This window comes from Lepeophtheirus salmonis, chromosome 6 (genome assembly GCF_016086655.4).
Source record: "Lepeophtheirus salmonis chromosome 6, UVic_Lsal_1.4, whole genome shotgun sequence".
Taxonomy (NCBI): domain Eukaryota; kingdom Metazoa; phylum Arthropoda; class Copepoda; order Siphonostomatoida; family Caligidae; genus Lepeophtheirus; species Lepeophtheirus salmonis.
This window is the reverse complement of record NC_052136.2, coordinates 5,533,426-5,558,697: the sequence shown is the minus strand read 5'-3', so window position 1 is coordinate 5,558,697 and position 25,272 is coordinate 5,533,426. Positions and strand designations below refer to the sequence as shown.

Sequence of the window (25,272 nt, the reverse complement as noted above, 5' to 3'; positions counted from 1 at the left end):
GAAGAAAAAGGAGATATTAAAAATTAAGACAAAATACTTTCATATTGAGCAGCTATAAAGATTGAAAGGGCTAATGTTGGATTAAAATTTATGTACTATGGATTGACAGATTGAATAAAAACTGTACAAAATATTAGATAAATAAATACATTATACCTTCTTATTTGATCCATTACACTTTATTTGTGATTTTGAAGGCTATCTTAAGATGACATAGGGTGCAATTAAACGAAGCAACGTATTGAGAGAAAAAAAGACTAAATAAACTATATTTTAGCACCCATCAAAGATTATAATTAAACACATAATTAAGAAAAGAAGATGAAGTAATCTTCAAAAAAAAAAAAAAAAAAAAAAGTCGAAAAGCTACCTCTTATAGAATATAAGAAAATGAGCGTCAAATCGTATTTTTTTATTTGTTCATCGTTAATTATTTTTTTTCCGTTCGTCTTTCATTCGTTTAAAAAATGAACAGAACGAGTGAAAACCGTTCGTTTTTCCGTTCAACGTCCAAGCTTGTTCAGACTAGAGTAGAGTCGACTCTTTCTTTTGGTGGGAATATCTTCATCCATATAGACCAATGGATATAGGTATTTAACGGTTGAAACTATGACAGGATCCGTTTCTTTTCAGATTCAGATGAAATACTCTCAAAGTGAAATATATAACTAATAATCTTTTAATTATGTACTACATCAATGAGAAGTGATAGCCATAAAACTAAAATGTACAACAATTTGAAATTTAAATGCAATTTTACTTTGACAATTTTTGGAGCATAAGATCATTCTTCATACATGAATCCTTGAGGAAGTGGACTTTTATATTCTCCAAGAATTAGGAAGAAAGGAAAACATATCTAGCTTAATCATTCATCTCCAAAGATGCTCATAGTCTTATTCGGAACTCTGTATTCTACGACAGGATGAACATTAATACGAAAGAAACTACAAGGTCTTATAAGAGAGTAAGTAGAGTGGACTCTTTCATTGGGAAAGGGGATTCTAGGATAGAAACAAAGAAGAGATCCATTCTTCATGAGAAGATAATTTTAATATTCAAAATGTATCTAATTAGTATTTACTTCATTTCAACTAGTCCGAAGCGCGCGGTATTATGTTATGTATATGCTTATTACGGGGTATGACGTCATTATTAAATAGATTTAAAAAAATAAAAAATAGAATATATCACTATGAATGATGAATAAGTTATAATGAATGGTCTCAAGAAGAGAGTCATTTTCAGCCTAAAAATAGAAATAATTCGAGTTCAGAAGAGAATACAGAATCAATAAAAACACTTTTATAATCATAAAAGACCTTTTTACATCAGTTTGATTCATCATACTTCAATTTGGTGATTGTCTTCATGATGAAAAATGTCCCTGAAAGATAATAGTCTCGAATTACTATAATCTCAAATATTTCTTAAACCTGACAATTCAGAGAAAAATTGAGATCAGTTTTGGATTTTGCGCTCAAAGATAAATTATATTCTTGGCTTAATTTCATTGGTGAAAATTTGGTGTTCCCCTGTGTTATGAGTCTCGGTTCTTTTGCTTATTTTCGTTTGTTGTATATTTATAACATTTTAATTTATGAATAATTTTATGTAAACGAAAAACGTCCTTACCTTTATTGTATCACGCAACCTTTCTACCAAAAAGAAGCTGAATAAAGGACCGTAATTATCTGGTAGTTAGGCAACTAAGTCAACCTTCTTCCTAAGCTACGCTCCTTCACCTAGCCTCCTTTTATGGCCCGCCCCACATTGAGAACCATTGTCTTAAGCAACCTTAGTTTTCACTGCTGGAGCTTGGGGCACTAATGCAATAAGATAGCTACGGCCCTGTTTGTATCTTATATATATTACCTGGGCACGAATTTTCTAGCGACACCTCTTGTTTTAAGTGTCTGTTACCAAACTGAGCCTTTTTATATATATATAGTTGTGAACTAATGATCAGATGTTTCATGCCCATATTACAAAGAGTAACATACACAGAGGTGTACTCTTTTTGTAATTGCAGCCTCAAGAAAATTGGTACTTAATCTGATGCTGTTGACATTTCTCGAAAGAATATCCACGGTGTGGCTTAATTTTCCTGGAACATGCTTAATCCTGCAATTAAACTCTGCTACTTATGAAATATACGGAATTGTTTTGGAGTACAAGAGGGATTGCAGATTTATATCGCCGATACTAAAAGCTTATGATCTCTGAATACTCTAAAAATTTGTCCATCTAACAATAATAGTCTCAAATATTTCTTTCAGTTTTGGATTTTGCGCTCAGAGATAAATTATATTCGTGGTAATTTTGACTCTCTAATTGTTCCCCCTGTGTAATCAATATATTACAATCTTGATTCTGGTCTGGGTTCAACTTTGTCAGTTCTGGTTCTAGTGGTTCAAGAGCCGGAACTGCTTGAACCGTTAGAAACGCTAGAGTGATAAATGCACAACCTTGCCCATCACCAATTATTCAAATAATATTAAATGTCGCTATATTAAAAAAAAAAAAAAAAAAAGAAACCCGAAAATTAACGCCGTTACCCTTACAAGCAGCTATCAGATGGAGGAAATAAATACAAATTCAATCTGTATCCATCAATGATATATCCAGGAAATACTCCAATTACTCAATTCCACTTCAAGTCCAACAAGTATTACCAGTTCTAACTTCACAACAAATCTTTAGAATTACTCTTCCTCTTTCACACATTTTTGATTACTTTATGCTTATTTTTCTCTCTTCAACAATAAATTAATAGTGACAACTAATTAAATCCTTTTCATTCGGGCTCCTAATTAGGAAATAGAGCACAAAATTTAATATTGGATTTTTAATTTTTTTTCAACTTTTTTTTCGTGAACATCTGTGTATTTTTAATTTATTTTACAAAAATTTGATTTTAACAAAAAATCTTGCGGACGTCTCTGGAAATAGCTGAGACTCGCTTGATATGGAAGTAATGTTTAGAACATATAGTTCACGAATATTTGGACATTCAATGAGTGCCGTTTTAGCTCAGAATCGATCAAAAGCAAATGATAGAAGCCATTATTAGTGTAATTCAAATTTAATAATCACTACATTCCAGAGTCCAATCGACCGTCATCCGAGGGCATGTCTTTGATGTTAATATTCTTAGATAGTCATTGATTACCTCGACTAGGGCCAAACAGCAGTTATTACATAGCATTTATGGAGCGTTTGAAGGATAAAACGTGTTGCTTGCTCAAGATAATGGCACCGTATCGCATATTCAATTTAAAAAATCTAAAAATGAGATGGATATGAATTTGTAAAATAAGTGTTAACTAGAATGATTTCATAAATATTTGGATAGAAAATTGACTAAATATATTTAAAAATTTATGTTATACAATGTACAAACAAGAATACAAAAAATTATTGTAGATTATTAAAAAAAGTATACATTTTTTTCTAGGTTTTTTTTTAAATATATTAATTTATTGTACATTAATATTTGTTCACTAATTATATGAAGTTTCATGATATAAAATTTGACAAGTTTGTGAGTGTCGAATTGTCCATTGGCTCCAATTCGCTGGTGTCTAATAAATTATCCAAATTGGACGGATAATCCTTTTTTTTTTTGATACTATGTTTTGTATTGAACATCTAATCAACTCGTCTGTTCATTGTAAAGTAAATATATTTATATTTCCTTTGAACTCTCTTATACACTTGAACATTTTTGAGTTTTAAAGTTTTTTTTATTTTTTTTTGCCAACTATATATTCTAGATAAGGATACAATGATTAGATAATATTAGTATCATTTTTTCGAACAATTAATATTTATTAGTACAAAAAAGTGTCAAAAAATGTAAATATTTAAATTCTTCTTTTCAACTAAATAAATGCACTATTTAATGACTGTATTTTAAACTTTTAGACTCATTTATCAATCCAAAAATGTAATTTTTATAGCGCTTGCCATATTTTCCAAGATTTTAATCGATTCTGTGCTCTAGCTAAAGATGACTATATTTTACTAAAATTGCACAGACATGTTCAGTAGTTGATACATAGTATTAAAAAAGATAGGGAAATTCGGATATTCGCTTCACACACATAAATATCAGGATGCCTTAAGAGGAGATTATAATTCTACTTTCAGTTTATAATGGATTGGATATAATTTTGATTGATGTAGGTATTTTAGAATAAAATAAATCCTGAAATATATATAAAAATACGTATTAGTAAAGAGATTTGAAAGTTAACTAATCCAAGGAATACTCAATAAATGAAACATGCATTTTTTTCATAAAACCCATTTTTGTGACCAACAAAAACAGAAGCACCATCTATGTGCTTCATTTTATCCCATGTGTTACTAATAAAAAATAGCCTTTAGTTGGTCAAAAAAAGGAAAAAAGAAAAAGAATGCGCGCCCCTGCATCAATTATTCCTTAATTTATCTTACATAATGCATAATTTTCATTGGAAAAAGACGTTTGTGAGCCTGGGTTACGTTTTCTAAATAGATTTGATATAGTAGAAAAAGAGATATTTGTTGGAAAAATATTCATTTGATTATTTTTTTTTAGGTAGACAATCCCAAATACAGCGGTAATTGCAATCAATGATCCAAGGATGATGGCCACGATCCCTCCGGCAGATAATCCTATAAATTATTATAATTTTGAGCGTAATTTATATATCACGAGCTGTAATTTGTACAAGAAAATTATTCAAGTTCTATTTTGTACGTCACATTTATTTAATTACAACCATTGGCTTTTTTTTTGGGAGGCTTCAAAACTCTTAGGGTGGCTCCAATTTTTTTCAAATCATATCTTATATATTTTTATTTATAAGTATACTTTTTTGTGTTTTTACACATGAGATCCAAAATGGTAGAACAAATCAGTCTTAAAATTAGCCAGTAGATGTATAAAATAAACAAACATGTATATATGATATTTTTTAAAGCCGCCAAGGTCATTAAGAGCCTGTTTTTGACCGAAATAAAACGATCGTTTCCTTATCTCTTTCTATAGTTCTCTCCTTCCCTCTGTCTTTTACTTTTTTCTCCTCTCCATTTGTCTCTTTCTACATCCCTCTCACTGTCTCTTTTCTTCTACCTCCATTCTTTGTTTCTATTCCTCTCTATTGCGCCCTACAACGTGGGTACCCTCTGCTAGTATATATATAAAATAAACCTATTTATATAAGCCCGGAGGACTCATTTTTAACGACGAGCGGTCTTAAATATAGCACAGCACCACATGCTGAAAAGTAATTTGTGCTAATGTAAGACTGAGAGTAACATTTATGAGTTTTTGGAGAGATATTGTGTTAATTTTATTTTCCCCCTCTTATATCAACTTGTGGCTAATCTAATAATTACAGACACGTAAATAAAAGCTTTCTCCCGGTGCGCGTAAAAAAAAAAAAAAAAATATTTGGCAATCGGATTTAATCATTTACCCAAGCTGTGTAAACATTGGTGGTAGTGTTGGTAGGTATACAAATAAATTAGCAAAGGCCGCAGCTATGATTAGGGATGTTCTATTCATGTTGTTATATCACTTTTTTTTCTCCAAAGTACTGATAGTTTTTAATTTTTACAACCTACAAGCATAGCAGGGATTACTTTAGAGCAAAGATTCTCAATTTATTTTTAGTGATGTACGACTTGTAAAATATTTATTTAACACAAGCACCCCAGTACCAGCAGAAAGCATTTTTAGCTAAAGGTGCCGCAAAATAAATGGGGAGAGGCTTACTTTGGATTTTTTTTTGAAAATAAATCCAAAACTTAAAATTTCAAAAATCAAAAGCTATTGTCAAAAAATATTTAAAAAAAAAAGAAAAATCCTTAGCTATTCAAAAGAAGTATTAATTAAAAAAAAAAATCCATATCCATTCTCAAAAAAATAAGTTTTTTCTCTAAAAAAATTTAAAATCTTCAATTGTTGACTAAAAATTAATTTTTTGAGAAAAAAATGAATATTAAATTTTTGTAAATAATTTAAAAAACATAGCTATTGACAGAAAATTAAATTAAATTTCTAATATTAAATTGTAAATATTCTTTTAAAATCTTAAGCATCCTTTGGAGTGCCTCCAATTACCCCAAGGGATACCTGTACCCCCATTTGAGAACCACTGCTTTAGAGCATTCCCTGCTTTTTCTAAAACGATATATTCGTTTTTTTATTGGTTGTAAGTCAAGTAATGATATGAATGGAACAGCAAATAAGAAAAATTAAAAAAATACATTCCTCTAAAATAAGCAGATTGCCACATGGTATTATTTTTTTTTTTTACACACACCGGGACATAGTTTTTTTTTTACGTTTCTTGGCAAATATTGTTTTAATTATGGAATTGTCGTATCGCATGGACAATGCACTCGGATAAGATGTTCTCTTGAATTCAATGTGAGTAGGTTCGTGCCTCAGTCATTCCTAGAGAAAGAAATATACTTTATGTATATGGACTTCACACAAGATTCCTTCCTGGGTTTGACAGAGTAAATGTAATTCTATAAATTATACTTATTCTTAATCAGTGCAGCTCATTCTAACCAATTAAAGGAACATTAAAAAAAATCAAACAAAAAAACAACAACTTTACTTTAAACAACAAATATTCTTAGATTTTTTTAAATCCATAGTTATGAATACAATTTACAATTTGTATAAAGCATAAAAAGTACTTTATTTTGTTTATATTTACCATTTGTGTTCTCCGGAGGAGTTGATGTTGGGATGCTCGGCACTGGGTTCATAACAAAGCCTAAAAAAAATAAAAAAATGTATAAAAAGTCTATAAAATATTTTTCAAAATAACATACTCATTTTGGCGCTGCAAATAAAATGATCTCGTACGTTCTTGGATTCTTCTAAGCTCCATTTTCCTGTGATTGGAATAAATTCTCCATGAGTCCCCCTTTTATTTCGATAGCCTTGAACCCAACTATGGAACCCTCCCTTAAATGGTTCTGAATCAGCCCAATAAAAGTTATCCTCCTCGACAACCCCTAAAAGTGAATGAAACTCACTAGTGTTTTAATCTCAATAATAAATACATTGGGGGCCTACTCTCAACACAACCTATAATGATTTTCTCAAAATTGAGTCAGGATTATATTTTGTTCACGCGGCACGAAAACAAACTAATTAGCAAAATATAGAAAACAGTTATTCACTTTTTTGGGGGTGGGTAACCATTGGTGAAGGTTGTTTGAAAAAAAAAAAAAAAAAAAAAAAAAATCAGAATCGGGATCGGCATCAGGAAAGGACTGTTTATTTTTTTGTGTTTCATTTTTATAAAATAGTTATATATTTTTGAAATAAAAACTTCATTTTACAATTCAAAGGAAATAAAACTGTCTAGGGCTGTTGAATTCTTATTGTATAAATTGGTTATTTATAAAAGGGTCTTGATTATAAAAAACTTAAAATCTAATGACTAGATTATGTTAATGATGATAGCAAAATTTGACCCTTCTAAGTTCAATATTGGCATTAGTATAGTCATCCAAATATTGAATGTTAAAGATTTTAGTTCCAGCTTTTTGTAAGATAGATTGAGTTATCAAGAGTATTATATAAAATAATACTCTCTGTAGACACCCAAAAACATACATTTTGTAGTATTAAAGTTATTTTCATCAGAAACTCATTTCAATCCCAGATAAAAAATCTACTAGCATACTATTATTAGCTATTGATAACATTTTTTTATAAAAAGTAATATTACTTTTTTTTATGAAAGATATATTTACTTGAATGACCTTTTCTTATAAAGTGTCTAATGAAGTATTGAGAAATCCATAATGGAACATTTATGAATTTAATTAAAATATTGGTAATATTTTCTTTTCTTAATTTTTTTTCAAGATTGCCTTCGTGTTAACGGAGAGGATAAAATATTGATACTCATACCTGTTTCTAAAGCAACCCTTTGAATACCAATCCAATGACCCTTATGTTTAGTATTAGCATTCTTTTTTAGCCAATCATTATCTGCTCTTGTGTGTATTCCGGCCAAAGTTCCTCCAACTTTTGCACACAACTCTTCAGCTCCCGTATAAAATAGACCAACTTTCTCTCCGAAGAAGTAGCAATGGTTTATTGGACCTTTAACCCATCCATGAGTCTCTGGGCATTTCCCCCACCAAATCTGGTGTTGGTTCTCCTTAATTGATAAATGACTTAAATATCCTGCATATGACTAGAGATGAGAAAATGGTCGAACTCTTAGGGAGCGTAAAGAAGAATAAAAAAAATAAAAATGTAGTTATGGGTAGGAATGTCGATTCTTAAGCCTTTTTAGCGTGGGATTGTTGTTTTTGTTGACAACATAAACGTTGTTTTTTAATATTCTAAAGCTATTATCCCTATTGAGGCGAGAAACTATATGAAGGTGTGCTCATGAATGACGGAGAGTAACGCCGATGCATTGTTGAAGAGTTATAAGAAGTGATGAAAATCCAGTGTAGAATGGGAATGTTAAAAAAAGAACCCCAAACATGGTAACCCTGACAATTTGAAGAATGTTGTGGAGGCGAGAAAGAATAATGCTTATGACGTTTCATTAGATCAGATGTGACTAGGGAGGAAGGAGAAAAGGATATAAATAGGACATTTTCTAGAAATACTCCGTTGTCGATGCCCAATCTGAGGTATCTGCAGGATTATATATATATATATTTAGGGGGAGGGGCTTGGTTTTATATATTTGCTCTAGGGCATAATTTGATTGATAAACTTTTTTTTTAGATATTTTTTTTTTTTTTTTTTTGCGTTTTCACCTGATAATTTGTTCTACAACATCTATAATTTTTTGTTTCATATCTATGATTTTTTAAAATCTCTTTGATTTGGCAAGAGAGGATACACCCACTCCAGCCCACTCTCTCCGTGAGGACGCCTCAGCCAATTCAAAGGGCCAAACCAGGATCTACAATTATACCACCTTAACAAATCCCCGGAATTGCTCTCCGTCTTGTATGAGAACATACGAATGTTCAATCAGGGTTTTGATATAATTTAATATATTTAAGAATGGAAGTTTTATTAAATAATAATGACAACTGCTAAGGAAAAGAAAATTCAGTCTTTCAAATTATTAATTAAAAAACAAAAACAAAAACTGACTTCTGAAAAAAAATCAACGGAGTTACATCACTCGTTATACTTGTAAGTGTAGAATTAATGCCTTGTGTTTTATTTTCTTCATATCACAGCTTATTTAATTAAACAAAATGCCAGCTCAGCTCTCAAACATTAATCAAATTGTCAGGATTAGCATATTATTTTTTGGTTGCCTTTTTTTACCGGTCATTTCCAAGTCTAGCGATAGCAATCTACAATATATTGTTGCCACTTATTAATTGTCCGTTCTTATTTTGAAAATTCAATGTCTTTTCTCAAATTGATCAAGATACGAGTTCTGATAAAAAACCCGTTATTTTCTAATTTTGAATTCAATTCTCAAACTTATTTTGTAGGAACACATGTCCACAATCTTTAATTTGTCTTACACTCTATAGGTGTTCTCTATGCTTTTATATTTTTGAAAAAGAAAAAAAAAATGATAATAAAAAATAAATTACAGAGAAAATTATTTACAAAACTATTGAAAGATATTTTATGTTTTGTATTTTTTAAAATTATTATACTCTGGGGACTTCGACCTTTTCACATCCCTAATTAATTAATTATGATTAAATACTTTTCTGTTTGATGCTACACCAAAACGACTTCTTAGCATAATTATCACAGTGAATGTTTATATTCCATTTTCCAGTTTCTGAATTTAAGGAAACGCAATTTAAAATATTGGGATCCAACATTTCATCCAACTCAAAGCTTTCATAAATATATTCACTCCCATCAGTCCATTGCACCTCTTTGTTCTCCTTAGTCTACACAAACAAAGATTAAAAAGTAAGAAAGGTTTATAAATATTACGATCATTACACATCAAATAACCCACCGTTCTTCATCTCAACATCACAAAATTTAATTAAATTTGGCATGCATACAAATAAATTGGTACCTAATTCGGATTTGAATAAGAAATGAAATCTTATAGAGATACACAATATTTATAAGTCTGTTTTTAGTGTTATCACATATGGAATCCAAAATGGTGGAACACATCAGTTTCAAATTTATTAAGAAGATATATAATATATGACATACATGTTCCTATGATATATATATATATATATATTTTTTTTTTTTGGGGGGAGGGGGAGGCTCCGAGTTCATAAAGAGGGTGTTCTTTCTCCTTTTTTCTACATCCCTCTCTCTTTTCTTCCACCCCCATTCTTTGTTTCTATATTCCCCCCATTGAGCCCTGCAATGCGGCCTTTCCTCTACCAGTGTATTATGTAATTTTATATCACTACCTTTCCTGTAGGAGCTAATTTGTATGATCGGTCTTGAGGGCGAAGTAAACCCCAAAAAATCATTTATGTTATTATTGACAAGGATTGCACTTTTTTGCTATGTCATTTTTTGATCGAGGAACAGAATAAAGTTTCAAAATCAGTTGGTGGTTAGCCAATTCTTTGCAACTATGTAGTTGTTATTCAATCATTGTCGGTAATTGTTCATAACTTAACAAGGGGATATTTGAATTCAATTAATCAAGACTTGAAACACTGATAAGGGAAAGAGGAGCAGAAAAATGGGCATTCCACATTTTTGCATTTGGTTGACAAATTTCTATCTGAATTTATGTTATGCCATTGGTCTAATTGATCAATTTTTCTTTAGATTAAAATGATGGTCTTGAAATTTTAATTAAATTATATTAGTAAGATACAAAAATTTGATCCTAAGCAGGATCTATGAAGATAGATTTGGAATTAGGCCTAAAAAATATACTTTTTACTAAATTTCTCCAAAATTTTGAGATGGTTGGGTGAAGAATTGCCTTTTATAGGAGATCTTATATGGAATGACTGGAGCTGTAAATAAAAACTGAATATCGGTGCGTGTTAAATAATACTATAATTTCAGTGGACAATCAGCATAATAATGAATCTTAATTCTTGAAGTAAAAGTGTGCCGTAAGATTTGTAGTTATGACATAAATAGCACGAAGAATGAAACATAGGACCTCGAAAGGAATTCGAGGCGTGCTACGTACCTCTACAAAAGTTGCAACACTAGATATTACAGGAAATGTTTTTATGCCATCTTGTTCGTTAGTTATAAGGCTTTAAAGATTTTCCAAATTTATCTCAACCACTCTGTGGTTTGAAGAAACTCATGGTCTTGTGGGTCATTATTGAATTATAATCATGATCTTAGTTGAGGCTCGAAGAAACTCCTTCATAGAATGAAATTAAGGTCTTAACAGTAACTACAAAGCGTAAAAGTTTGAATCTATAATATCAAAACAAAGAAAGGCGGAAAAATCTCTAAGAACGAAATACATGGGACAAAATTACCTGAAACCAAGCCATGATTTTTATTTACACCTCTAGGAATAACCCATAAAATGCAAAATATAGTAAACTTACGAAATAAAGGCCTATCCAAGAGTCATTCTCCAAATATGCAGTTAAAAAGGAATTTTCCTGCAGGGTTTGAACAGATACGAGGTTCGATTTTTTACTTCTACAGTAATTTTTAGCCTCTGACCAAGACTTTTGTTCTTTAACATATAGATAACAGTTCCCATCGTACTCATCAAATTCCTCATTTTCGTTACATTTTGGTAGTTTGTATGTCATTTCTGTTACAGAAGGTTGAGCTTTAGTCTTGCAAATAAAGTTAAGCATTGTATCATTTTTTATATTCGCCCATTTCCCTATTTTATGAGGATCTCTTGTATAAGCGCCGACACAGTCATTATTCTGTAAATAAGAATGCCAACATTAGCTGGTTAGAAATGTATATAAAATAAATATGTATATTAGTGTTGAGACTCTGTCTTAGACCAATTTTCTCATCCGGTTCGAACTCAATTGATGTTTTCTATAGCAATCTGGATTAATAGTTTATTCCAGGGAGCAGTCGTAAACTTCATATTGAAATTTAAATGGTAGACCGAAAAGTCTTTTTCAAAAATAAAAAGGGTAATTTTTAGGTCGGGCCGAATTTTTCTATGAGTCTGGTTCATACCGACTGAAGACCGAATCATTTTGATTTTACAAAACTATAACAGTCTCAACCGTTCTACTATTTCTAGACCGAAACCCAACACTATTTTAATTATGGTGACATAAATCTTAAGAAATTACTATTGAGAATCCACTGACAGGTTCATTTCCTGCCCAATTTGTATAGTCAACAGGACTTTCATCACTCCATCCAAAGTTTGTCTCATGAATCAAATCCTGATATCCAATCCACGACAAAGATGTATTTAATAGAGGCAAAACCCTACTGGTTAAAAAGGACATTTCTTTAATACTGTGAACACTGACTAAGTCAGACTTTGACGATAAGCAATTTTTTCGAGCATCACTCCAGTTAAATTCTTGGACGGATATACTATAGCAGTATCCCAAGTACTCTGGAAGCCCCACTTTGCAATGCCCTCTGGGTATAATAGGAGGAGCAGGTGAAGGAAAACTACCATGCTGTGGTTTTTTGCAAATAAATCGTCTCTTTATTCCACAATGAGACTTTTGCCAGAGTCCACCTTCCCTGATCAACATTTCCCCACAGCTTTTCATGCTTGAATGTTCCCCACTGTCATCACCTTTCCAATTCACAAAGTTCATAGGAGTTCCATCTGTCCATCTGTACTCCTCATTTTCGTTCAAACCATTAACACCCATCCATACAAACCACTCCTTTATAGCTAAATGTTGGAGGATATGCCAAAGTATGTTATTTTGCTCAGTGTTGTGAATGGATACGAGCTCACTTCCTTCATCTCTACATTGTCTCAAAGAAGTGTGCCAAGTCTCTTCAAATCTACTAAACTTATAGCAATAACTTTCGATTTGATTTGGTAACATAAACCAACTATTATCCATTCCTTCACATGGTAATTTAGGATTAACAGTTGGATCAGGTGGTAGGGTTGGGAAGGGATCTGCGCTTGGAGTCGTGGCACAGATAAAAGGGAGTTCATTCATACAGTTTGTCATTGTCCACTTTTTTTTCTGAACGCTTACGCAGGCTTGAGATCCACCATAAGAGTTTGGTTGTCCATCATCCCAGTTAGTATAGCTCCCATAGGGAAAAGAAGGGTCTAACCAATGAAATCCTCCAAGTTGAGGAAATTCTCTTAGTCCAATGTAAGCCTGATCTTCAAAGAAGGATAATATTTCCCTGGAATTGGATTAAAGTTTAAAGGAGTTTTAATTAATTAGATAATATCTATATATATATATTTTTATTCCACATTTTCTTTTATTATTCTGAATAAACTCAAAAGTGGGAGCTCCAAGTGTTGAGGTGGTCCTTATTTAGGACTGAACACCGCTGTTCCGCCCAGTTTAGTCTCGCATATCAGTCCTAAAAACTTATAAAGTTCTGCTTTTCAGCTTTATTTATCTTATTTCTTTTATATCAGTTCTAGTACTGACAGTCTTAAGGATCGGTCCTAAGATGGTACTGGACTACACCACCACTGAATAAACTAGGACCCACACAACACTAAGAATAATACAATGATTTAATGGAGAGCAAGGAAATTGTTGTCCACTAAAATATGAACATTTTGATTTTTAAACCTTAAAGTGATATAATTTCTAAATTAACAAGAGAATTTCAACAAAATTAATACACTAAATAGATGTGTGCCTGAGCTCTCTTAATCAATCATTTATGTAGCCTCCCTTAGCGGCAATTCTAGGCAGTGGGAGGAAGGACTACTCCCGTTTGAAGATGTAGTCCTTTGCCATGGCGTTCCAGTGTTGGCTAAAAGTAGTTTTGAGGGCCTCCATGTTTGGAAGAAGGCACTATAAGCCTTCCCCTCGACATACACTCAAAAGGCTTAGTCAAAAGGGCTGGCAGCTTGGCTTTATGGGGACCAAAAGTGTTCAAAAAGAGTTAAAAAACCTGATTGAAAAGAGTTTTGCTATACAGTAGATAGGTTTCTTTCATTTCTACTGTCAAAAGTGCACTCTACAACTTTAGAAGTCTCTTTCTGCCCCCTTTTTGATATCTATCTGGACCATCTGGTGTAAAACTCTTGCGTAGCCCCCATGGACATGAGGGTATTGACCTGGGCTGTTTTCTTTAACTCATTCGCCTTATTGACAGAATTGTTCTTCTTCTCTAACGGCATAGACAGTGGCTGTGTAGATGCCCAACTGCTTGGAGTGCACGAATAGAAATTCGTGAATCACGTTCAAGTGTCATTTTTGACTTGTACTTAAGAGAGCTCAGGTTTCTTTTATATGCTATTTAATTGTTTGTTGCTTTAATATATTTTGTAGTATGAAATAATTACAATCCTTCAACCTAAATGAATTATTTAGACAGTAAATGCTCAGATTTCAATGGACCACTTGGTACTTCAAAAAGTGATGTTAACTAACAAAGGCTTAAAGAGTATTCGGTTAGTATTTAATTAAATGAGATCATTACTTACTCCGAAACTCGATCTTCATGTTCGTAATCTTTGAAGGAAACCAAATGTCCTCTCATAAGCGAGCATTCCTTCTCAGCCCCTTCAAAAGTATGTCTCCTATACGGAGAAAAATAGTAACATAAAGAATCGATGAAAACATAATTCTCAGGACATTTGAAGGTGGGATCTATAGTAGTATGCGGGGTCGTTGGTTCAGGAGGATTTGTGAATCCTTTTCTTGGTGATTGACATATAAAATCATGTTGATCATTACATTTTGCTGTCTTCCATACTCCGGTGTATAAGGATTGGCTTGTCATAATAGCACAAACATTCAAAGGATTTATGTCTCCTATTTGGGGCTCCTCATCTCCCCAATTTGAATATCCATTTAAAGAGGTGTCATCAAGCCAAGTCCATGTAGATGTGTTTGCATCATATTTCAGTCCCAAAAAAAAATCTCCTTTTGTGTTGTGAATGATCGAGATAAGCATGGCTTGATTTTCCCTATTAATTCAATATTCAATATTTTAAATAAATTTAATAGGTTAAGTAAAAAGTTATGAGCGTTTGTCGGTAAATGTCTTTAGGGAGCTATATCTCACAATTAATACATTTTATAAAAATAACTTAGAGTATGCTTAATCGTACACTTAAAAAGGTGCATTTACAGCTTTGTGTTTGGTGAAGCAAGTTGTGAGTTACAGATTTTCAAAACGGAAGTGAAAAAAAGAAAAAAAACTTGATACATCCTATAAGTTAAAACCTGGAGCTGGAGGCCAATACTTGTGCTGTTTATGGACTCAAACCAGTATCGAATTCAAAACCAAAGCTGTGGTTCCAACGATTCCGTTCTGGTAAAATGGAAGTCGTAAATGTCAATAAAATAATGGGAAGCATTGAGTCGAGGTAAATGAGCACTTATTCAATTGGTCAGGAACTGAATATTGGCCAAAAACCTTTTGGAACCATCTAAATCGGATAATCCTAAGTATGTTAATTTTATTGGCAAAATAAAACAAATAAACACTCAGAACTATTTACTTCACCAATTATAAAAGGATTTGTAGCATTAAGAAAGAAATACATTTTATATCAGCTGAAACAGGGGGTATAAAATAACGTCACATTTGTTTATTTCCCTTACATTCAGAGGCTAATAACTTTATTGGATATAACAATTAATGAAACTTTTCCCCTTTAGTTGATGTTAAAATTATACTACAGCCTTCTACTCAGAGATAGAACACTATACAGTAATAGCTAAACATACGAGTTTAATTTGTTCTTAGACGGAGTTCGTAAGTCAAATCTATTTATCTCCTAAGAAATATGAAGTTTTAGCGTCCTGTTACTAACTCTCGTACCTAAAACAAACAAACTCGTATGTTGGGGAGCTCGTATCTCTAAATATTAAAGGGGCATCCAATGGAGTATATCCGGGGGGGGGGGCTCAGCCATACCCCCCTGCAGATCTCCCTGTATCTCTGTTTATACCCTTTGTCAAAGTTGAAGTTCACGCCTAAAGAGTTTTTAATCTTCTAAATCCTAACTATGCTGAACTGTTGGTCTAAATCCCTTTGTATTATCAATATCTTTCTTTCTCTATGGCAGGGATTCTCAACCTAAACGCAACAGAGTCAGTGGTAAAAGCTTTTTTTATATTATCATTAAGCAAAGTGAACTATCAGTAGTATGAAGTTTCAAATCATAGAAATATACTTTGCTTTATTTTGAATACTGTCTGCTAGTCAATATCCCTTTTTTTCGAAATAAGGTATCGAATTTTCCTAGACTTTCGCCTCAACCAATTCATATCAAGGGGCATCTGCATAGGGATGGGTGGAGGGGCTGTAGCCCCCGAAATAAGAAACTGTAAGCAACTTTGAATACTACCCTGTGTATCAAACCATATTGACTTTATTTTATTATTACCCAGAGGCAAGTCCGAGTGTCTCATTGAGGTTAAGTAAATATGTATTTTGGCCATTAAGGCTGACAGTGGCAGAGAACAAATAATTAGCTGTTCTATAAATAGGATGTTAGGGATTTGATTCATTTATTTAAAAAGGCGTGCCTCGAAATGAGGCAGTTACAATAGGTTGAGAACCCCGTTTTTTTTGGATATACTAGTTACTTACATGTTTTTGATTTTTAAAAGACTGCCTTGTTTTTCAGCACAAGCATGGATGGCTTCGTCGAATGTTCTCTGGGTCAGAAAAATTTCATAGCAATTACCTTGGTAAGGAACTTGTTCCTAGAAGAATATATATTTTGTTCGTAATACAGAGGTTTTGGTTACATATCACTGGGTCAGCATAATGAATCACTCAGTTTTAGTACGTATATACGAATTATAATTTATAAACCCATACCAACTGACTTTGACCCTGTAATAATCGTCCTTAATCATTCCTACCTAGGGCTGTTGCAAGCGGCACATGTGTAGTGATATAAATCGTTTGTATTTTTAAGTTGGTCGTTGTTTTTGGAATTGGGTATCTGTTGACTGAATTTTCTTCTACTCGGCTGTTGTCTATTGTATTATTTAAGTCCTGAGCTGTTAAATTTTTTTTTCTGCTATATTAAATTATATTCACAAACCTGAGTGAGCATTCAATTGATCTCATAAAAGAAGGGGATTTACTTTGAGGATTTGTTGCAGAGTTAAGTTCTTGCCTATGTGTCCTTCTTTAGTTTTTCCTCCCCTTGCCACAGCTGGTTGTAGCAGATCCAATGAAACATTATAACAGCTAAGCTGTTCTCCTTCTCTTCAAGTTGTTAGCTTTCGTTTATTTTACCTACCCACAATACATATGATTTTATCACTAGACATGTGACATGTTTTATTAGAGTTGTAGAGTTTGGTGTTTCTGGTGGTAAGAAAATAAACTAAGTAGAATGTCATTTTTCAACGTTACCACTTTTATGTAGCACGTCTAATTCAAAATTTGAAAGGAGACAAAGGTTTTTTTATTTATTCAATACAATTTAATTAAAGCTTTAATCAATATTTTGCATTAGATAATTAAAATAGATATTATGTTAACCCATAAAAAAACAGAATAAAGTTTTTTTCTAAATCTCAATAATACAATTTTAGAAAGAAAAAAAATAGTCATACTTTTTATAGGTTAGAAAATTGTCTATCAAAATTATATAACGTAAAATAACTAAAAATGATTTCTTAGTATCAATATTCACCAAGTACAGAGTTTTTGTCTTTCTTTATAATTTGATCGAGATCTGTGACCTAAAGATGACCTTGTAGGACAGTTAAGTTTTGCATGGGTCATTTCTATAACATATCACACATATTCCGGAGTACCCGTAATTGAAATTCGAAAAAAGATATATCTCAAATATCTTATATGAAATAATAAACCATAGACATATTTAAAAAAAGAATGACTGTACTGAACCAAATAAATTGCAACCGACATAACCCTCTAGCATCGACTTTTCAAAGTTTGTGTTATTAGATTGTACTAAATTACGACCCTTTAGTGCTGACCCACCGACATTACAGCCCTTCATACATGAGTACATCCTCTTTCCTCAGGCGGAGGGTTTTCAGTTATTGTTTGGGGTTTTTCACATATATAGGCGGATTGTGAACTACATTTAACATTTGTCCAGAAGCGTTCCAACTTTTCATTCAACCAAACACAGCTGATATCTTCGCTTTGAATCGGATATTTCCTCTCCCAATTTGAAAATCTCAGATCAGAGCCATCCTCCCAGGTGTAATAGTGATTCCTTTTCTTTTTTGTCTTCAATCCAATCCAAACATGCTCAATGCCCAATGCTTTAATTATGAAAGATTATAATTATTGACTGAATAATAACGAGAGCAATGAAAATGTGAGCTTTTTAAACCTTCTAGAATAAAAATTGTTGACCCAGTAGGAAAACATACTAACCTCTTTTTTTACATTATAAAGTTCAATAAAGAACACGGGCCGATGACAGACGAAGAAATTGATAAATTAGCTAAACATGAACAGAGTAAAGCTACTTGAGATGAATTGACAAATCAAAAGATGATCAACTTCCAAGTTTATAAAGTGATATCAATTTAATAAAATAGTTTTATATCCTCGGAATGTAAACTTTATTATACAATAGAAACCAGACAGCAAAAGTTTAGCACTGAATTTAAAATACAAAGGGTTCCTGCATAACGCTGTTTCAAACACCGCAGATTTGTCATAATGCGGAATTATTCTCAGATCCTTTATTGTGCAGTATATTGTCCGGATGTCGTGCTTTTTATATAATGATAATAAATGATAACAAAACTATATCTTAATGTAAACAATTTTTTATTTATTTGTTGATGAGTTCGTTCGTATTATGCCATATATTCATTTAGTAGGTAGGGATTTAAAGTAAGCATTTGATTTGATACCCAGACTTAAAACTTTTGGCTTACTTATTATACAACTATATACTTAATTATTAAAATTTTATAGTATTGAAATGACCAAATTAAAAAAATCAAGAAACTACCCTATAAATATATTTTTTTACAAGTTTCTTGTCCGTCATACATTATTTTAAATAATTTATGATGAATAAAATGTGTTTCTTTTAATGTCAAAACCAACCATACTAAAAATATCAAAAAAGAAAAAAAGTAAAAAGTGGATTTTGAACAATAATTTCTCCCATTTTAAGGGTTTTAATTCAAAAAAGTCTCCGTAGAAACCGAATTTTTCTTGTTCCCTAAAACTACAATAAGGAGGTAGTCCCTGTATTTTGCTTACAAAATTGTACAATACTAGCTAGTAAATGCATCTCATATCTAGTGGTATTCACAATGATAGAAAGTTTGAAATTTAATTAAATTTTCCCCGAATCCATTTAATAGTTTGTGAATAATTTTGACTTTCTGAAATTGTTGACTGATAAATTTATTATTTAATCTTATTTTGAAATGTAGTTTTATAAATTTTGTTTTCGTAATTTTTTTTTTTTGAACAGCTCAGTGTATTTGAATTTTTTTTTTCAAAAAATTTTTTGAAGACTAACTTTGTACCTATAATATTTTTCAAAAAAAAATTAATTTTTCTGAATAACTATGGATTTTTGGAATTTTTCTCCAAAAAATTTCATATTTAAGTTTTTTTTTATAAAATTTTACATTTAAAATCTAATTTTTTTAATATAGACATGGATTTTTTTTAATTTTCTCAAAAAATATAATATTTGAAATTTTTTTTCAAAAAATTTAATTTTCAAAATGACAATTTTTACAAAAAACAAGCCCTTCCACAAGAATATAATTCTATGGACACCCCCTGTTGAGACATGAATATTGTTTACTTACAATAGTTTGTAAACAAAGCGACAAAGAGTATACCAACTCCTTGAATGATAATATTATAAAATATCGATAAAAAATTTTCAGATAAATGTATATAATATTCGATAATTTTGCCGGGAACATTTTCGCCGAGAGTAATTTTTTTGTCCATATTCGTTTAGAGTTGTCTATAGTTGTATATTTGGTATTTTGCCTGGAGGAGATATTTGCCCCCTTTTTATGTTACTATATTGTCGGTTCGAACTTTACTGTTCCATCTCCATCAGATTAATTGAATAGAAAGGATAAGAATAAAATAGGAAAATAATATCAAAATGATTGATTTATCATATATATTCGATTTTGAGCTGTTTACATTCTGTCCATCCCTCATTTTTTAGGGATTTAAAATACGAGTATTGTCCAAAAATGGAAGAGTTGCTAAAAATACCTTGTGATATTGATATACAAATTACAATGATGATAAATATTATAGCTTTTTAACTAGTCACAGTTCATATGTGTTGATCAAGAGGAATTTGTCATCGGGAATGATGTTTTTCAAAACAACAAATTACGTACTACTCCAAATAGTATAAGAACTAATTCACTATAAATCATTTCATTATTTTTTCTCCCTATCCTAACTATATAATTAATCCTATCCATGGTTAATAGAAATACAAGGTTAGACCATCATGAAATCGGGCTTGCTATAACTTTATATTCGATGAACAGTACCCATTGCTAGGCAAGACAGACATATTTTGACAAATCACGCAACCAATCATATTCTATGACAATACTATTGTTTGAATTTTCAATTTGATGTATCGGACTGACTGCTGGGCAAGAAAACAGATTTTGACAATACACGCAAATTATTCTATGACGTAACTATTATAAAGTGTGGTGGAAGTTGTACATACGTTATGTTATAACCTTGTATTTTTTTAAAACTTGATCTGATTGAGATACAACAGCAAAGTACGAAAAAACTTGTCGTACGGTAAGATCTTATAGAGGCAAAATAGCCGGTCATGATCATTATATATGGAACTTAAAATATTTTTGGAAAAGTATAATTTGGTTGATAAATAGTAAGTAACTACGTCATTTCAGTTGTTGTAGTTATTGTAAAAATTTTATTAGGGCTGGACTGAATGGTTTGAAGTCTTTTTTTAGACGGTTTCAACAATAATTTTTACCTGCTAAATGTACTCAAAAATCTTTCCTCTAAATGATCTTACCTTTCTTTTCATCGAAAATATATGATATTAAGAAATCCTCCTCTTCGATACTTTCTATTCTAGCCAAATAGCCACCTCTATCTTTGCACTCCCGAGACGCCTTGTGGAAAGTTTTTTCCAACTTTATCAGAATGTAACAAGAAGAAGGAGACTTCTTCCAACCAGGTGGACAGGTTATAAAATGGGCTAAAATGTGTAATTAAATTATAAGTAAATACATAATACAAATATAAAAAATGTAGGGATGGATTTATGGTATCTTTTTCGACATGGTTAACTGTACTTCGGGCTCGAGTAGAACATAGTATTTAAATTTACAAAAATATGAGTCCTTTGTGTACTCACTTATATACAAAAAAAATCTTTTGAATTTTCCTCCTCCTCCGTTTTTTCTGCTCAGCAACATTTTTTGTTCTACACATTACTATTAAAAATTAGAAGGGAAGGGAAGATTACATTAGCCAGTTGGTTCGTTTGGGATTGTTGTAATTCACATGAAGACTTATGAAAACTTAATCTGTTCAATAAAGCCAAATAGTGACATTTGATATATTATTTTCGTAATATTTCTTCTTGATTACTTAAGACAACATCATCTTTCTATACATGATGAGGTTACAAACATCTATGCATTTCTAAGCAAACATTACATCACATTATACTGTCATTATCATCCCCATTCGCCCGTTCAAGTGGCAGGCTCATACTAGTATACTTACAAAAGGGCAAGACTCAAAACTATCTGTCAATAGGGATAAATAAATATGTGAAAACTGTCAAAATCCTGGCGAGCATGAAAGAAAAGTATATTATTGCTCGTATCAATTATTTTTTCATTCTTGAAAATACAGGCCAAGAGCACTGCAGGTATCTCTGTCAGTAGATATGTCGTTTAACATTATCTTAGGTAGGGATTCTACACTCTCTAAGTTTTCAATAATTTTCATATCCTTACTGATGTATATATTAAAAATACCCATATAAATACATATCCCAACACTTTTTTGATTTTACCCGGAAGAGCACCGGGTTACTCCTATGAATATTACTTGGACCTATCCGTAATAGTGTAAAATCTTACTTTGTTTTGCTGAGCATACAAATTGAGACTTCGTGGTTGATTCCGAGGGCCTCCACAATCCCTGTTGGTTCATATGAACTCCATAAAAGGTCGAGGAGTTGTCTTCATTCGGAAGTTCCATTATTTTTTGGGCGAAATTTGTATAGTCAATTTCACTTCCATCTAGCCATTTATCGTATTCGGAATGTAATTTTTCTTTTCGAAGACCCAACCAATAAGACTGAGAAGGATGTTGCAAAGTGGAAGCAATAAACTGATTTTCATGCTCGTCATGAATACTCGCTAAATAAGAGTTCTTATTCGTACATTCTTTTTGAGCTTCTTCATAATCCCAATCATTATCTGAGGTATAAAAGCAGCGGGTGTTTGTTGAGTGCCAGTGAGCTGGACAAACATCTATGGAATTTGAAATGGACAAAAAGAATAATTCAATTATAGGTATCTAATACAAATATATTTGGGGGGATAGTTGGTTTTCTCTGTCGGGATTACGGATTTTATGGGGTTTTCTACAACGAACTATCCCGCATGGAATTATTTAATAGAATAAGTTTCATTTAATTACAGATAAACCTATATTAAGCGGTCAGACAAGAACTGAAAAAAAAAAAAACACACACCTGCTAATTGAAGGTGTACACTAAGACCAGACTTCCGATTTTGAGACAATATAAAGTTGAAAACTTAATATAGCCCCTTAGTGTTGTAACACGCTAAAATCAGGTGCCTGTTAGACCAGGCTTAACTGTATAGGGTGCGGAACCAAATTTATATTCTAAATGTTTTGATCATATTGTTTACTGATGCGAAGTCCAGACTTTTAGCTCTCGCTTCAACTAACGATCTTGAATCTTTTCATCAAAATACGTAATGTGTATTATTATAAAATGACTTAATTGGTTGTTTAAAGTTGGAATAATTTCAATGCATACAGGAAAAAAATCTTACTATGTTATGAATTCGAACCAGGGACAAAATAGATTATAAAATTTGTATAATAATAAAAACAACATTATATAAACCCGACAACTATTCGAATAGAATAATTGATAATCAGAACCCAACAACATTCATGATCTCCTTGAGATTCACTTGGGTGTGAATCAAATCAGACACACTTTTCTTTTTACATCTATGGCCTGAATGGTTGTTGATCTTTGAAAGTCTTTTTTTTAGTTGTTAATTAACTGGAATAGTCACTACTTTTAATAGCACAATCTGGTATTTTCAAATATTCACTCTAAAATAATCCAGATTGATTTAAAGTTAAGTCGGCGATTTTACATCGCACACTCCATGTATTTCTTTGTTTATGGATTCAACCAGGAGCAGAATTTCATACGTAGGCTTAGCATTTAGGTGTGTCTAATCCAAGCTACCTCTGGAAAATTAAGTTATCCAAAAGGGAAAACTGTTGACATTCAATTATACTGAAGCACTATAGTAGGCCTGTCAGGTGTTGCCTGTGTCATTAAGAAATTAAAATGAATTAATCTCCTATTGATTTTTATGAGTATGACTATACTAATATATAGGCATTATATATCTTCTTTCACTCAAAGAGGAAGTGTTTGCTTTATTTTGTGATCAGCTGCGAAACTTGCAGTTTCGCAGTCGCTTCCTTGAATATCAAGGAACTCTCCAAATATCCCAAAATACACTCATTATACTGTACAAGTGAAGTACTGGACCAAAATATAGCTTCACCCTTCAAATATGCTATAATTTACCCCAGTGCTCGCCGCAAGGCAAGTTAAATTTCTCCGCCATCGTTTCCCTGATTATTAAGAAACAGCTTCGCCGCCGCATTTATAAGTACTTAAGAGCCCCTTCTAATATGCCAGAATACAATCTCGTCCACAGGTGGTGTATATGAGATGCGGGTCCCTCAGACAGGTTTAATTCTTCAACCGAGACTTCCTTCAGAATCAAAGAACCCTTCCTATATTCAAAATACAGCCCGGCCCTCATGTTGTACTACATGTGAAGTCCTAGGAAATGCTATTTAAAGGCCGTCATGACATTGACGCCAGAAAAATTATTTCCGAAACTGTTTGTGGAGTCATAATTTCAGGAAAATCAATCCATTAGTTTGGTTGTGATTGAAGGACAAAGACACGCATAGACATTCACATTTAACATTAAGAATAATTACTATATTGTGTTGCACAAATATATTTTCTTTCACCATCACAACTTCTGTCGTTCCAATAACCATCCATGAACATTTCGACACAGTTTTGAGCATGATGATTATCATTAGGCTCGTTCGGCGCCCAATTACTATAGCCACTCAATATTGTTCCATCTGGCCATACATATTGATGTTGGGTTTGTATATCATTCAAGCCGAAATAATAGGCATCTCCACTGCCATCATTTATTTGTCCTTGAATAAAATAATTTGTTCTTTCATCCAAAATGTAAGCAAGAGTAGATTTTTTTGCTTTACAACTAGCTCTTGCATTATTATAGTTTTCTTTGATGGATGAGAAAAATAAACATTGATGCCCAGATCTGAGCCAGCCTTCTGGACAATTATCTATGGTTCGATAAAGAAGTGGTAATGACTCAGCCAAATGCTTAATGACATTAAAACTTACTTGCATCAGGAATCGGAGGAGGTCCTTTATAGTGTTTGCCTAAAGGTATATAATTAAAAATATAAATATTATAAGCCATTATAATATCATTTGCGAATAAGGATGGTTTTGGGTTGTTGAGACGGGTACATAGTGATTTTTTCTAGAGCAATTTTTGGGTCCAGACCGCAGTCTCCCACCGTGAACCCATATTTTTCAGTCTCATATAGTATTATGAAAATCCGAATATATTTTGACGTACAACAATTAAATCATTTCCTACACTTTAACCCTCCGTTACTGAACTGGAATATTATACACCCCGAGATTTATAAAATGCTTCTTATTCCTTTGTATATGCATCGTGTATCTAAGAATAAAACTTGTTAATTTTAAGTATGCTGATCCTATGCCATTCTTTATTTACTTTGATAATACCTTGTTTAAAATTTATTCGTATATTCAGCAACTTTTTAATGAGGTTTAGTGTAAAAATTAAGTGTTATGCGTA

The 25,272-nt window shown here is 31.9% G+C and overlaps 1 protein-coding gene across 1 annotated transcript in view; it reads right to left on the bottom strand.

Moving 5' to 3' along the window:
* Positions 1–4,088: 4,088 nt before the first annotated feature.
* Positions 4,089–25,272, bottom strand: part of LOC121119349 (macrophage mannose receptor 1) — a 33,386-nt gene continuing 12,202 nt past the window's right edge. The window contains exons 12-26 of the mRNA XM_071889163.1: positions 24,783–24,821; positions 24,335–24,721; positions 22,180–22,575; positions 21,099–21,284; positions 18,080–18,348; positions 16,682–16,797; positions 14,562–15,047; positions 12,253–13,294; positions 11,530–11,865; positions 9,726–9,918; positions 7,934–8,186; positions 6,841–7,026; positions 6,723–6,782; positions 4,462–4,662; positions 4,089–4,210 (exon numbers count right to left, since the gene is read on the bottom strand). Coding sequence (XP_071745264.1) covers positions 8,131–8,186; positions 9,726–9,918; positions 11,530–11,865; positions 12,253–13,294; positions 14,562–15,047; positions 16,682–16,797; positions 18,080–18,348; positions 21,099–21,284; positions 22,180–22,575; positions 24,335–24,721; positions 24,783–24,821 — 3,506 coding nt within the window. The 3' untranslated portion in view covers positions 4,089–4,210; positions 4,462–4,662; positions 6,723–6,782; positions 6,841–7,026; positions 7,934–8,130. The remainder of the gene's footprint in view (positions 4,211–4,461; positions 4,663–6,722; positions 6,783–6,840; positions 7,027–7,933; positions 8,187–9,725; positions 9,919–11,529; positions 11,866–12,252; positions 13,295–14,561; positions 15,048–16,681; positions 16,798–18,079; positions 18,349–21,098; positions 21,285–22,179; positions 22,576–24,334; positions 24,722–24,782; positions 24,822–25,272) is intronic.